The sequence below is a fragment of the Metopolophium dirhodum genome, chromosome 3 (assembly GCF_019925205.1).
Source record: "Metopolophium dirhodum isolate CAU chromosome 3, ASM1992520v1, whole genome shotgun sequence".
NCBI classification, from domain to species: domain Eukaryota; kingdom Metazoa; phylum Arthropoda; class Insecta; order Hemiptera; family Aphididae; genus Metopolophium; species Metopolophium dirhodum.
Window position 1 is genome coordinate 22,263,276 of NC_083562.1, and position 16,561 is coordinate 22,279,836.

The 16,561-nt window shown below is 28.9% G+C and overlaps 1 protein-coding gene and 1 non-coding gene across 3 annotated transcripts; both read left to right on the forward strand.

The window, feature by feature from the left end:
* The first annotated feature begins 131 nt into the window (after positions 1-131).
* Positions 132-9,487, forward strand: LOC132940149 (mediator of RNA polymerase II transcription subunit 1). 2 transcript variants are annotated; one of them, XM_061007589.1, is made up of 10 exons: positions 132-452; positions 589-731; positions 2,705-2,838; positions 2,962-3,097; positions 5,108-5,354; positions 5,437-5,629; positions 5,697-5,898; positions 6,122-6,299; positions 6,367-6,589; positions 6,649-9,487. In XM_061007589.1, exons 1-10 carry the CDS (start codon positions 428-430, stop codon positions 9,176-9,178), a joined length of 4,011 nt encoding a protein of 1,336 aa, XP_060863572.1. In that variant the 5' UTR covers positions 132-427; the 3' UTR covers positions 9,179-9,487. The 2 variants fall into 2 exon arrangements, with proteins under 2 accessions (XP_060863572.1, XP_060863573.1); XM_061007590.1 differs by lacking the exons at positions 132-452; positions 589-731; positions 2,705-2,838; positions 2,962-3,097 and adding an exon at positions 5,022-5,037.
* Positions 9,488-10,279: 792 nt separating this feature from the next.
* Positions 10,280-10,363, forward strand: Trnal-uaa (transfer RNA leucine (anticodon UAA)). The gene has a single exon. It is a non-coding gene; the product is annotated as a tRNA-Leu (tRNA).
* The last annotated feature ends 6,198 nt before the right edge of the window (positions 10,364-16,561 follow it).

Here is a 16,561-nt window from a genome sequence, read left to right on the forward strand (position 1 = left end):
GTTATTCATTATGTTATTATTGATAACACAAAATTGATAAACATTTTCGATAATAGTGTTTACGTACGAGGGCGCTCGGTTCGGTGTACCGGAGAATTACATCCTTAAAAACATCAAGTTTGAGGTTATAAAAAAGATCATATTATCGAAAAAGAAAACAACAATAAAAAAAAAACCTTATTTATAAGTTATAGCAATACAAGAGGTGAACTACTGAACTGGACTAATTTAGTGAATATACAAGACGTGTTGAAGTATATACAACTGCAACTACATTCATTACTCATTTACAATTTTATTACTTTCTACGAATACGTTATTATTATTATTATTGTACTATCAGCTGCTGAAAAGCGTGTCCCAGTTTCGCTCTGTCTAAGTATTTTGCCGATTGTTCCCTTTCTCTTCGAAACTAGTTTCAACGATCATGAACGCCGCCACACAGTCAGCAGGTAAGATCGTATTCTAGATTTCTAGCTAGTATTTTTTCGGCCACCTAGGTGGTCTAGACTTCAGTCGACGATAAAGAACGTAGGGAAATGTTGAGATATTAAATAACATATCATTTGGTGTTCATGTCGGCCACAGTCCTGTTGCATAATGGGATATCAGAGGATAAATCGAGAAAACTTCAAATGCAGTTGATGATGGAAAAGCTGCGGAGCAAAGCACTTCAGTCCCAGTACAAACCGTTGACGGACTCTATTAAAAACATCAAACTAGCTTTACTGGTGAGTTGACAAATAGTTATTAAGTATTTATGTTTGATAGCATTTTACATCAGTAACGTTTACTTAAAAGTATTTTGTTACCTATGAACAACAATAATGATTGTCGTGTTAGAATCAAGGCCTATTTTACAGAAATGGGGGCCTGGAGAAAATCTTATTTGATGCCCCTCACCTGTGTACATTTTTAACCCTGTTTTTAACTAAGCTTAATCTTAACTACTAGCCTCGAATCTTTCAAATACTGTGTATGTTTATAAATATGTCATATACACATGTATCATGTCAATGTGTGTATAATATGATGCTTGTTATAATATTATAAGAAAAAACTTAGTAAGTAAAGTTCCTGTTTTTCTGTCAGGTACTTTTAATAAAAATGACTCTTTTGTCTCGCGACAAATTCCTCCGAATATCCACTATTCGGGAAGTACTCTCCCAACAGGATTTTTTCTTTTCGAAAACAAACTTTCATCAATTTCGACAATTTTCCCCTTTTTGGCATTTTTTTAATATTACATTTCCAAAAGATTTCTTTTCCAAAATACAATTTTGCCAAGTGATTGTTCGGACAAATCCGTGCACTTGGCAACACTCCGCGTTCTTGGAGAAAATTAACAGCCTCCTTCTCGGACGATGGCAAATTAAAAAAATTCATATTGACTAAACGATATATTTAACTAGACGTAGCGCTAATACGGAAAATAGGACGATTGTCGAATGACTGACGAAATAAAAACCATTGTACAATGAAGACAAAATTAAATTGTACATAACAATGATACAGATTACAGTTCGGGAATAACCAAACAGAAAGTGGTTAATGTCAACTAATCTGCTTATAGTAGGTAGGTACATTGTACATCGAAGACAAAATTAAATATTGTACATTACAACGCGGGGAATATATATTTATTAATAAATTACGGTCTACGGAGGTAGTCGAGATAACCCGGATGATTCCAACAGGTAGTCTTGGGAATATTTGGGTAGTCGAGATAACACGTAAGTACCCAAAAACCAAAATCATAGATAATTGATAGTATAATTTAACTTCACAGTAGAGAGAATTTGTCTTGAGATATCAGATATTTATTCATTGTAAGATTATTCACATAATATAATATTTTATTCATAACCATATAAAATATGTATAGGTATAGCTGTTTTAAAAAAATAAATAATTTTTGGGATCGTAAATGATTATTAAGTTTTTAATTAATAATCAATAGACAAGCTTAATCTGAATATTGAATAAATACATTTTTTAACTAAAATGACTAATTACAGTTGACTCTCAAAAATTTGAAGTTGGTAGGATTTCTGAAAAAAATTGAATTACTGAGAGCTTGAATTGCTGAGTGGCTCTAAAAATCAATAGAGCAAAAAAATAATTTGAGTTACTTACTGAGTTATGACAAATAAATGTTGTACTTACAATAATAATTTGATAGTTATTGTAAATAATAAGCTAAATGTATTCACAATTTTAAGGTAAATTATTAACAATTAGATTATAAGAAATATGTTTTGGTGAATATACTTTGAATGGCCGAGTGTTGAACTTCGAATTGTCGGGTGTTGAAAGCTAGTTTTCCCTAAATTTTTACTACAAATTAACAATTTAATTTTTACTTAAATGCATTATTTTTACTTAAATGCATTATTTTTATTCAAATTACTGTGAGATTTTTAAGGGAACAAGCAATTACTCTGAATTATCGAAAGTTTCTAACTATCGAAGGTTTGCATTATTGAGAGTCGACTGTACCCTGTAAGCTACCTATGGTGATTGAGGTAATGAGAATTAAATATGTTTAAGATTAAAACATTGGGATTTCATTTATCAATAATTAAAATTAAGTTCATAAGTATATTGTACACCTTATTTAATATATCTTATGATGTACCTATTCCGAGACCTATTATGAACTCTAAAAAAATTTAGAAAACTTACTAATGTTTTTTTTTCTTAGGAAAAACGTATTAATGTAGATCCAAATGAAAAATGTCTTGTTCAAAAATCTCTGGATCTACTACAACAAAATATCAAGGTGACTACTTTGCAGACAATGATTGAACGTTTAGACAGTGTCAGCAGGCATTTAGGGTAACTTTAACTGTTTATTATTGACACGTTTATACTATAATATTACATTGTTAGTATTCTGTTAGTCATTCTATATTTATGAACTTAATAATAGATATACGTATATATTTTTTTTTTTTTTAGTTTAAAGTTTACTGTTGGTCCTTCTGGTAAAGATATATTTGTTTCTTCAGATATGTTTTATTTGGAAATTATATTAGAAGACAATGGAGGAGTAAAAGATGTGAAGATTCATCATGATGGAAAATCAGAACCACAAGTACAATTAATTATACTATTTCTACAACATCTTCATATTAAATATTTATTTATTTATTTATTATTTTTCTTGTTTCTTGCAATATTAAATTAGCAGAACTAAACTAAAATGTAATGATACAAACAATAAAAACTCTCTTACTCCTTAACAGTTTGATGTAAAAGAAAACAAAAAAATTGATAAATAAATAAATATATATATATGGGCATATTAAATTAGGTTAAAGAGGCTCCAGTCGATAAAAAAAAGTGACTTTTAGACCAATAATAAGCTAGACAAAACTGGAGGAATTTGGTTTGAATTTTATTTTTGAAAACGGATTATGATTAATTAACAAGTTTACTAGGTTATGCCAGAGGTGATTTTGAATATTTATTTTTTCAACTGTGATATCCAAGAATAAAAATATGATATTTTTGTATTTATAGTAATCATCATAACACTAACCATTATAAGGAATGTTAAAAATCACCTCTGGCAAAACCTAGTTAACTTGTTAATCAATCTTAATCCGTTTTCAAAATTAAAATCCATCAAACCAATTCCTCCAGTTTAGTCTAGCTTATTGGTCTAAAAACCGCTTATTTTAAATTGAAAAAGTTGATCATAATTTAAAATATCTGTCAATGCCTGTGCGTATGTAAGTTAATTGCCGACGAATATAAATAACGGCCGATATACCAGGCGGTATTATGCAGGCCTACTGTTATAATTCAGGACATTTTTAGGAAATATTGACCGAAAACGATTACAGATTAAACTCACACATACTAATGTTCATTTACTTTTCACACACTTATAACTCATTTTAATGTCCTCATGTAAAATTGCCTATATTAATTTCTTTAAAACACGACTGACTGGAGTACTTAATAATGTACTTATTTAATTTTTAAATATTTGCTGCAAATATTAATTTTTTAATAGTGCTATAGTTTGTTTTCTCATTGAATTTCAACTCACACTCTTACTCATACGTGTAATCGTGTAATCTCATACCATTTGATTATGCAATTACTAATTATTATTTACTACTATTGCTCAGTAATTTTGAATCAACTTTTAATGTTAAATCTTGTATTAAAATTCTATATTTTACGTTCAATATACTTTTTATAAATAACTCATAACTTATTATCTATATTCAAGAACCAATAAAGGAAAGTCTGTGTATGCATCAACATTTTATCTTTAGTTAATTTACCATATACAACATTATGTTTTAGTATTAGAGTACACTACACAAAATATGATTCTTTTTAGCTCATAAGTATTAAGTACTTAATTTCTTAGAATAATGGTACCTATTGAAACTAGGTTTTTAATTTTTATTCACATTATTCATTGATTTATGGGGAATTAAAAAAAAACCTCATTACATTATTGAGCTAGACACCTCACAATCATCTATCTTATATATTTTAAAGATTCCACCTCAAACAATAATATTTTACTGATTTGAAAATTATAATATAATTTTTATTTTATTGTTCTGAAGACAGTTTATAGTGAAACTAGAAATTACATTTTTTTTTCAATATTAAAAAACATTTTACAAGCCAGGCTTATGCTATTTTAAAAACAAAAAAAGATGCAAAACTTTGGTTCCACTATCATCATTAGCACGAAAATACATATCAAATTGACTATGGAAAAAACAATAACATACATTTCTAATAAGTAAATAATCGTATGAAGTGGGTTACTTTTGCACCTAAAAACAGGCTAAGTAATCTGGAAACTTTTAAATATTATATAAGATAGACAATTGTGTGGTGTCTGGCTTAATGATATCTTGCGCTTGTTTTAAGTTTTTCAATACCTATCTCCTAAAATAATATTTTTTTTTTCAAATTTTGTCTAGATCGTATTAATAAGTTTGTCTACAATAATTATTTAAGAGAAAAAAATTGTGTTGTGTGTTCGTTTAATATTGATAGGTATCAATATTTATTTACCTAATTATATTTCTTTTAAATATATGTTTTGATAAATATTTATGTGTTATAGAGTTGCGCTGATCTGATAAAAAGTCTTGCCAACTGTGACTTTGCTGATTTTACATCTCAACTTGAAGGATTAGCATCTATTTATCAATTGAATGCAGATAAAATGGTTAAGTGTCGTGCTTTTAATGCTCTTCAAACTCTAGAAGCTGATTTAGAAACTTTTGCCCAAGTTCATTACACTTATCATAAAGATTTGATATCAATGGTACATAAGACTCCATTAGGAGTAGTTAAACCTAGAAGAGGAGGTACTTAAATTAAATAATATGTATTAATACACAATTAAAATATGATTACTAAATTAATTCAAATTTATAATTATTTTTATAGGACATCCAATGAAAATAATTTTTTTTGTTTCTCCTTATGATTTATTGGATGTAGAAAATAATACTATGATGAATTTAGACAAGGAAACTCTTGATGTTGGTTGTTATGCCACGGTATGCATTGAAGCAGCTACCACAACTAATGTTCAGTCTACTTCATTATTAAGTGCTTCTAGAAGTTCAACCGGGATAAAGTATTTTGATATTTATATTAACAAATTATTTATAAATATAATAATCATATTTAAATATTTTTTTTAGTACGCCAATATTTGTACCATTTACAGTTCAAAACAGTATTACTCTTCCTGCAGTATTTGTATTGAGATTAAACGAACCAATGCCAATTTGCCTCCAATTAGCTGAAAATATAAAATCTGTTATTGAAATGGATTTAGAGATGTCTGCACCTAGATCTTTGCTTGGAATGATCATTGAACCAAGTTCACAACCTCTCAGTGTTGTAAGTTATATAAAAAATTAATATAGGTAATTCACTTCTTATATTTCTCTTAAAGTACATACAATTCTAAAGCTTTGTTAAACTGTTGTACTAAAATTTTAATTTTAAAACTAATGATTTATATTTTTACAATTATTTTTCCCAATTTGAATTAAAACAGTAAAGTACTATCTTTATTCTTTTTATTTGTTGTTACTTATTCTTGTTGTTTTATTTCTGTTAGACATTACCAGATCAGCAGCATTGCTATTTTTTGACCGATTCCAATCTAAAAGGTGTATTTATACAAAACATAAAATTTACTCATCCATCTCAAGTAACTAGAATTATAGCTTATCTCCGACAACAAGCATTATTCAATTGTTTGATTCGTTCATGTGTGCGTCCCGAATGTCAGCAGGGTAAGTTTTATTAACATTTAACTTTGTTATAATAGTTTATTGTAATATGTGGTAAATTGATTTCCAGAAATGTTCAATACAACAGTATTTGAAATTGCTGCATATGAAGAAATGTCTTGGCAACATTTAGTTGTTTCATTTGAACATCCGATTGAAGAAAGTTTAGCAACTGCTGAATTTGATCTATCTGATATATCTAGACTGCAGTGTCAGGTTTACACATCTTCATCAGAAACAAACGGTGAATCGGTTTTAACTTCACCTGAATTTGCGAGTAGAGTACTGCAAAGGTTTGTAGTTAAATATTTTATCAATTTTGAAGACAATTTACTAACTATAATTATTTTAGATGTTTTTCAATTCCAATAACAATGCGAAGTCTTATCCAAACTTGGGAACGAGAAAACCAACAGAGCCTTGAAACTAATATTAAAAATAATTTATCTGGAACTGGAGGATCAACCAATTTAGGGGATAGCTCTGACTTAAATCAACATTTTGCTGATCCTTCAGCTGGTCCTGATTTTTCATCTGATCTAGATGTCAAACTTGAACCTTTGGATGGAGCTAGTTCTCTTGATTGTTTTCCAGCATCCATGATTCAAAGGGATTTGGACCAATATATTTCAGACCCCTCATTTTTGCCTGATATAGATTTTAATCAATTTCCAATGGATGTTGATCAAGAAGAACAAAAAGAGCAGTCGTCTTTTAGGGATGCCAGCCTTCAAGAAGATCCACCTGATCCAAAAAACTCACCAACTAAAACTGAGGAACTGATAAGCATATTAGCAGATGATAATGGAAAAGGTGAAGACGAAAAACCTCCTCCAGACACAGGTCAAGTCATAATAGAAACATCAAGTGACGACTCCGTGGAAAAAAGTAGTTCTACAGTTTCTGGAGAATTTGACACTATAAATGAAGATGTTGAACAATCCAGCCAATCATTATTTGAAATTGACGATGATGGTCCAGATCTTCATGATCTCAATGATGTTAAAGAATTTATTAAAATGACAGCTAAAGAGGCATTAGTTTCTATGAAAGACGAAGACAAAAAAGACATTACTTCAGATAAAATACACCAATCGCCTTCAGTTAGTATAACAGCTGTGGATTTAAGTTCTATTCCTTCTCCACAAATATTACCACAAGTTACTGTTGACAGAAGGCCAAATATTGAAGTTATACCCATACCAAATGTACCTAGCTCTATAACTATAACTCCGATTTCTGCTAAGACTATAGCTGAAGAGAAGTCTAAGAAAAGTAAAAAAGATATTGAAGGTAAAATAGAAAAGAAAAGGAAGAGGAAATTGGAGACTGAAACCAATGTACCTGAAAAATTAAAAAAACACTCTGGGTCTCTTAAAATGTCAGACTCCAGTCGGTCATCATCACCAAGTGATTATGCTTCAAATCAGTTACCTTCAAGTACTATGATGATGAAGTTGGGAACAGCTCAAAAATTAAAACAAAGTACATCCCCTACTTTATCTATTAGCAGTGTATCATTGCCTAATTCTAATAAGTATACAGTAACTTCACCAAAGTCAAATTCTGGCAAGCCTAGTCTGTCTGCGTTAAAAATGTCTGTCCATAGTCCAAAAAGTGAATCAAAGCAAAAAAGTAAAGAATTTTCAAAGGACAAGGAAAAACGAAGTTATGCTTCTAGTAACTCTTCGTTGAGCCAAAGCCCTAAAAGTTCAAAATCGAGTTCTAAGAAAAGTGATATTGAAGATCTTGGAACTCCTATTCCTCCGGACTCAAATAAGGCTCAAATGAAATGCCGCAAGCTAAGTGCTGTGATAGATCGTTTGTCAAAAGACAAAACTGCTCAACATTACTCCGTTGATTCTGAAGTACCTAAAAATAAAGAATCTACTCCAAAAGCTTTTGATAAAGGAATAGCATTGAATACAAATATAAATATGAAAAATCCTGACTCTTACCAGGTAAAACATAGTTCTGATGGAATGAAGATAACAATAAATAAAACAAGAACAAAGGAGTCAAAACAAAAAAGTTCGGTGGCTGGTTCTCCTAAACCTGGACCAAAATCTGGAAGTTTCAGTGGATTAAACAGTAAAAAGACTACCTATTCAATCCCAAAACCTGGTCCGAGTTCTTCTCAATCTAAACAATCATTTAGTGTACCAAAAAATAAGTCAAACTTGACTGTAACCAAAGTAAAATCTGGATCGGGCAAAATAAGAAGTGAAAAGTCTATTTTTGCTAGAGCTGAGATGAGAAAATCTAGTCCAACGTCTAAAGACGAAGAATCTTTAAAAGTAGTTAATCCTGTTGAGAGCATTATTAAACATAAATTAGATACGAGTAAGTTTCAAATTCCAAAACTTTCTGCTCGAGCTAACGCTGATGAAAAAAGATGTACTGAAACAAAAGCCGATACTTCTAAACCCATGGATTTAGCGAAGAAGAGCGATGTGGACAAAAAGTACAACCAGGGTGATTATATTTGCCAGAAAAAAAGTACAACAGAGCGATTAAATTCATTACCTGGTATAACAGTTACGACAGTTGAAGAAAGACTTAAACCCAAAGAATCTGCTTTGAGTAGCCTAAAAATTGACTTACCTTTAATTTCTTTCCATACCCCAAAAGCTGACACAACTGTTGAAATGTCAGAATGTAAAGACTACTCACAAAAAAAAGAGGAAATACCGAATAACTCTGTATATCAACCAAAGCCTGTTACTCCTGTTACAACATACGCGACGACACCCTCTGTATCGGTACATATTCTCAAATCTCCTGTACCATCACCATTATTAGTACCTTCACCACATTCAGCATCTCCTTCAATTACAGATGAAGAACTCATTGATGATGCATTCGTGCGTGTTGGTAAATGATTGTCAATTATACAAAAGCCGATTGAGCCGATTGGCTTTTGTATTCAAAAACAAAATCAATATCCAATTTATTAATATGTAAAATGTAAATACTGTACAATACTTTTTTTGATTTAATCTCTTGATAAATAAAACTATATACACCTTAATATGTTATCATTCTCAATATTAATTTTGTTTTATTTTTTTAGTGTCTTCTTTTACGTAACTAACTTATTACATATTATATTTAAATATTTTTGTTTAAAGTAAGTTATTTTCACTGTATGAAAAAAATAAATGAATAAAATCCACTGTTTTATTTTTATATTTTAAAAGCATTGTCAACTTTAATTATGTTTTATTGAAAATTGTGATAAATCGGTATTTTATTTCAAATTAAGAAAGTAAGTAACTAAATGTTTTGTATTCTGATCTCGAATACTAGAGATAACAAATATATTTGAGATAAAGTTAGACTGTTCAATTTATTTGTTTAAGTTGACTAACCAATAACCATACCTTATGTTTCAAATTAAACAGTTCATTAAATATCAATAGGGCTGATATAATATTAATTAAGATACATTTTTTGGAGTACTTTATTTATAATAAATTAAGTAAAGAAAATTACTCGAAAAAAAAATTTAAAAAAAAAAACACCAATATATATATTAGGTTATTAGAATACTAATTATGCTGAGTTAAGCATTTAATGTATCAATAGTGAGCTAATGGTATTATAAACATGATTTAGAGGCCTGTGATTAGTCCATTACATTTTATTGAACTTTAAATGAATACATTTTTCATGTGATCCACATCACTATTTTATTTATTTTTAAGGTGTTTAATTCATTTAAAAATACTTAATAAATAGTAAATACAATATTTGATATAATTGAAACAATAATATAATTTCACAAGACTTTCTTTATTCAAACTTATAGTTTGTTTGCTATTGGTTTTAAGTTTAAGGAATAGTACTTGCTGTAAGACTTCTAGAACAATATTTCTTAGTTTCTTCATAAAAGAAGCTCAAGATTACATTTGAACCAATCTGTCTGCCTTTAGTTTTGTATACATTTTTAAATGAGTGTAAAAACCATGAGTTTCATATCTGTCAGGTTGGCCGAGCGGTCTAAGGCGCCAGATTTAAGCTCTGGTTCCCAAACGGGAGCGTGGGTTCGAACCCCACACCTGACAAATTTTTTGCTTTTTTTCAAGAAAGAACTTACTTAGTTTTACGTATAGCGTTTTTTGATGGTGTAATCTGAATAATTGTTGTACATTGATTTGTATTTTTATTTATTGTTCGTATAAAAAACAATTGAAATTGAAAGCGTTATTCATTAGGTTAAGGATATCAGTTGACTAACTTCTGATTACTTACTTTTCTAATAGGTGTTATACACTTGCTATACCACCTACCTAGCCTGTTGGTATACAGTCCACTCTAACTCTTTATAAGTACCTATCTACCTAAAAGTCAAACTTATTTTTATAGTTTGTTTGTCGTCGACTATCTGAGACTTAGTTACGTACCTAGGTAGGTATTCACATAGGCCTATCACCTGGCAATTATTTCGGCGGAATCGCTAGAGTTTCAGTAATATCTATTACCTATACCTGTACATACCTATCTATGTATTGTTCGCCAGTTTCGATATGAATTTATAGTTTTAAATAGGTATTTAATTCTACTTCTACAGACGACCGAACACAGACCCATAAAGGTGGAACTGGAAGCCCGTTTCTAAAAACAATCAATGCGGCAAAAAACTGTAAGATTGACGATTGTAGGTTACAAAAATAATTTAAAATACCATATTAATTAATAATAATACCTATATTCTTTACTCTATGCATAATATTGACATAATGACATAGGTATTTGAAATTCATACATTTGTCAATACTTAAGGATTTGACTAAAAATAAAACACTAATTAGGTTCTGAATGTCATTATTGTAGGTAGATACCTATAATTATTTCATATTTAACAGTGGTGGATTTAACGACAGGGTCCTAACCGATATAGGTACTTATAATAACATACCTACAATTAATTGAAAATGTTCGGATCATATCTGGCCCATAAAAACTAAAACGCCGACTGGGCCTTTTTCCATAAATCCGCAACTGATGATTAAATACCTGTATGCAATCATTTTCAAAGATTAATTTTGTTAAGCATTAAATGAAACTAATCCTCAACAAAATTAATAACTATAAAATGTGTTTAAGGTATTATTTTATTGACCCATATAGCCATATAGGTATCTAATTGCTATTAAGTATAGTGGTATAAGTGTATAATTTACTGTATAAGTACCTACCTACTAACAAATTCAATAAAAGCATTTTAAATAATGGATACAAAAATGTTTGCGCTGTCAAAAAAGCTTAACAGTGTAAGGTATAACCTAACCTAACCTATCGGTTATTATAAGTCAGAGTAATTATTAAAGCTATATTTAAAAATATTTTTATATACATATAAAATACGCACGCTATTTTGTTTAAGCATTTTATGTTCAAACGTTGACAAAATTCATGAAAATCATGAAAATGTGCAAGTTCTTTTGATTTAAAATTGTATAAACTGTTCAATTTTTTTTAGCTAATAAGCTCGAAAATGTATTAGGTACAAGGTTCCTCGAGGGATGATCATAAGTAGGTATAGTGCATACTACAGCCAAAAAGTAAGTACTGAACATTTTAAAATAATACCTACTATAATAGCTGGTACCTAAGACCTAACCTATATTATATTATGATGCAAATGTAAATTTTTTTTTTGCAAAATTTAATTCAACCTATACGGCTATACCTACTTGCCTATTATTATTAGTTATTACAAATAGCAACATTAATAAAGGTAAAATAAAATATCCTAGACTGACACTCTATATCTCAGTTCAAATTCGTTGTTCGTAAACAATGATCATAGAATTCAAATTTAACACAATATCCATTACAGTGACTCCACACTCGACACCTATACGTGCCCACTTTTTGTTACACTGAATCAGTGTGCACCCAATCATAGGTATATAATATATTACAATAATATTGTTCATTTTTCCGTCTTTTTTTTTTATACTTACTTTGAACACGTGATAATTACCTATAATAATCCATTTGGAATTTACTGATTATAAGTGTTCCTATATTGTAACGATCCTTTATTAACAAACTTTTTTTTTCTGCAGAATCATAAAGCCATAACAAATACAGCTCGTGGAAGAGTATAGGTATACCTATACTTATTATTATCCTTTACGTCTCTTAGAAATGTTTTCTCTTCGACGAAAGCACAACATGATTACATAAAATAATATATATACCGACAACAATATAAAATATGTGATGGGGAGGTCGGAATCGTTCCGTGTAATATTTTACGTTGGCCATCAGTTGAAAAGTCAAAATTTATCATTTATAATATTATATACCATAAAATATATTAATTTTCAAACGCGAGTGAATATCAACACAGATTTATGTACATAGATACAATACCTATATATATAATCATTCTAATCTGCAGCGAAGAGATACGTTATGACGAGTAAAGGGAAATCGATCGTGCGATTAATACGATCTGCAAATGAGTTATTTCATACAAAAACTTGTTTGAAACTATTTGACGTAATAATAATAATTATTGTGCATTATATTATGTTTTAATTATTGCCTGTATCGGAGGTGACATTGAGCGAGATGCGTCCAACAGAGGGTAAACTAATTATACTTAGTCAGCTAAATAGATAATATTACCTATATATAATAACATAACCATAGAATTATGCTGTAGGTCCGTTCAATTATGCAGTCATTATAGTATTCATTATTATTACCTATATAACCTAAATGGATACAACATTATAGACTTTAAAACCACGGTCGTATACCTACACTGGATTGATTTCAGCGAAATTGTGCCACTTGATTATATTATACCTTTGGTCCATCCAAGTTTTTTCACAGCAGGGGTGCTTTAATGTAAACAGGCCAATTTTTTTTTTATCGTCAGGTAACTTTTTCTCCATTATAATAAAGTAAATACTTAGGTACATGTATGTATGTATGGTGTTGAAGGGTTAAAAAGTTAGAAACAGCTTTTGTCATGACGAATATCAATAATATACATGATAAGTAGGTACCTACATATTTGTAATACCTAATAATAATATTCGTCAGTGGCGCAAAACTCATCTGAAATACTCTAAATCTATATATGACGAATGAGAAGGCGTTATGTTGAAATATCTGCCATTCATCCATCCTCACCACAACATTGGTGATATAGGTATTAATTAATAATAATTAATTTATAATACTTGACGTATCAATTTGATGTTTAATTTTACATGTAGACATGACGTAGTTACCACTTACCACCACATTGCCATTCATCCAACCAATAATCGATTCAGCTTTTATGGTACCTAATACCTACTGCTTTGTTTAATACAAGAATGTTTTTTTATAATAATATAAGATATCGGCTAATTAAAAATTATTATTTTCACAAGTTAAATAAATTAAATAAATAGGTATCCGTATTCCGTAGGTAATACTGATCATTTATCGTTAACGGACACGTCATACGATATATTAACATATTATAATTGTTTTTATAATCTTAGTATATTGATAAAAACGTAAAAAATATTATTCGCCTGAAACGTATTTCACACGTTTTTTTTGTTATTGCAAATATTGATAACCATATAATAACGTACACTACAACTACCAATACGACTGTCAAGAGATTTGGCTATGTGGGTCGATCGCTATTATATTTTATATAATATATAATATGTAGGTGTTATTTATGTATTATAGTTCATTATTATATTATGTTTACCGAAAACTGATATGGATTATTTCCTATTGCATAAGAACAATATATAATATATTATTATTAATTAATAATTATTACAACGTCGGTTTGGCAATTCATACAATTTGCCGATTAAAAATGTTATTAAAATAACATTATTTATCTTCTTTTATTTTCTGTGGAATTCGATAAATAAAAAAAAAACAATTCTGCTACTATATGAAAATAGTACATAATACATTATTGTATATAATTAAATCTCTATAGTAAAATGTCATGATAGTAAGAGAAAAAAATGAATGTAATAACTAATAACTTAAAAATATCGTAAAACTGTTATATGAGTCAACACTTCAACCTATATTTAATAACAGTAATTACATTTTAGATTCTGAGCGAAGCGATGAATGTATTGATTTTATAATGATGTGTGTTTTTTTATTTTTATTTTTTTTTTGTGCCTGTCAACTTTTTAGGACAGTAAAAATGCTTAGAATGAAAGAAAAACGGGAATTTTTACGCAAAATCTGTTTTCGAGAAAATCGATTTCGGTTTTTGATGCAATTCAAAAACAAATGACCGTAGGTACATGAAATGTAAGTCCGGAGGAGTAAGTAATGCTAACGCGGTTCCTCCTCCGGTCCTCGATTTAACCGAAAAAAAAAAAAAAAAAGTACATGAAATGTTAACTGAATGTTTATATTAGAATTTTCTATACACCATAACATTTTCAAAATATTTTTTTTGAGCTGTTTACAGACATTTTCAGTTTCCATTTTTTTTAGTTTTTTTTTCTATAAATATCAATAAAATGTTATTTGTTGGTTAAAAAGCTTGAAAATTTAATAGAAAGCTCCTAGGTTATTGTTTCAAAGGCAGATGAAAAAAATTAAAAATCCTTAGTCACAGTTTTTATTTATAAGCATTTAAAGTTCAAATATTGACAAAATACGGAAACATCACGAAAATTAGCAAATTATTTTGAGTGGAGAATTCATAAAAATTTTTCTTTTTAAATCTAAGATTTCAAAAATGTAATACAAGATTATCCATAAGTTTGTTTACCTTTATCGAAAAAAAAAATGACTTACAAGAAAGTCAAATTAAATTTTTATGAGCGTTTGAAATTCATATTTTTACAACATTTGATATTCACTCGATTTCTCATGTAACGATTTTGCTATTTTGTTGTTATTCAAAAACAAATAACTGTAGATACATGAAAATTTTACTGAATGTTTATATTTTCATTCTCTATACACCATACAATTTTGAAAATGTTTTGACTCTTTTTGAGCTGTTTACGGACATTGCCAGTTTTCAGTTTTTTTTGTTTTTTTTTTCTATAAATATCAATAAAATTTTATTTGTTGGGTAAAAAAGCGTGCAAATTTAATGCAAGGCTCCTGATTTATTGTTCCAATAGCTGTTGAATTTTTTTTATAAGTATTTAAAGTTCCAATTTTGATAATATTTATGAAATTTAAAATTTAATAATTATTTTGTAGTTAAAAATTTATAAAATGTTCAACTTTTTTAGCCAAGGATTGAAAATTTAAAACAAGGCTCCACATAAATAGGTTATATATAAATTATTTCATTCACAATAATATCATCAAATATACTTGGTAATATCATAGGCTGACTGACCGTTTTCGCTCAGAATCGTTTTTCTTATACAATGATATTATATCATTGAATTCAAATTTAACACCATCCATTACAGTGACCCACTTATAACCTGCTGAACAGCAGAGCGACATCCACTTACCCACCTTTTTCTATGTAATTTTGTTTAAAAAAATATATAGGCACATATTATAGTTTTTGACTGAACAAAAACCGATTTAGTTACTTCCTATTCTTACAATATCGTACCTATAAAATATACCTAACTATATATTTTCAAATTAGTACACAGGTGACCGATTGGCGATTAGGTATTTAGGTAGGTAGCTGATGGGTTCAATACTTCAATATAAATAAACAGACTAACTGCCAGCTATAATAATTAACAGAAACAAATAAAAAATATATGAATAATACTTCTATATAAGACTGAATAATAATATAATGTGCGAAGTGTCTCGCAGTGTTTGTTTTCGTAAATACAAAAAACAATAAACAAAAAAAATCTATCAATGAAATACTTTTTTTTATCTTTTTGTATCATTATAAAACCAATAATACATTCTTCACTTCTAGGAGAATCTAAAATACGAAACCTGTTGGCTGTTAATCGTACATTTCAATCTCGTCAATAGTGCTTACAATAAAATGATGGCGTATTGGAATTTAAATTGTTTATTTGGCCCGATTTCAAAGGATCATTAAATCTGCCATATAATATATTATATAACAAGGTATTTGATTGAACACCGGATTACAAAATATTCTCATTAAATTATTAATCTCTATATTATATGTTGAGAATTATACTTATGCAGGGTGATGTTCACGAATAAAACTAAATATTCAGGAATCTGTATACTCATGAATACTTATACCTACCTAATGACTAATACCACTTATCTACTGTTTTCATCTGTTT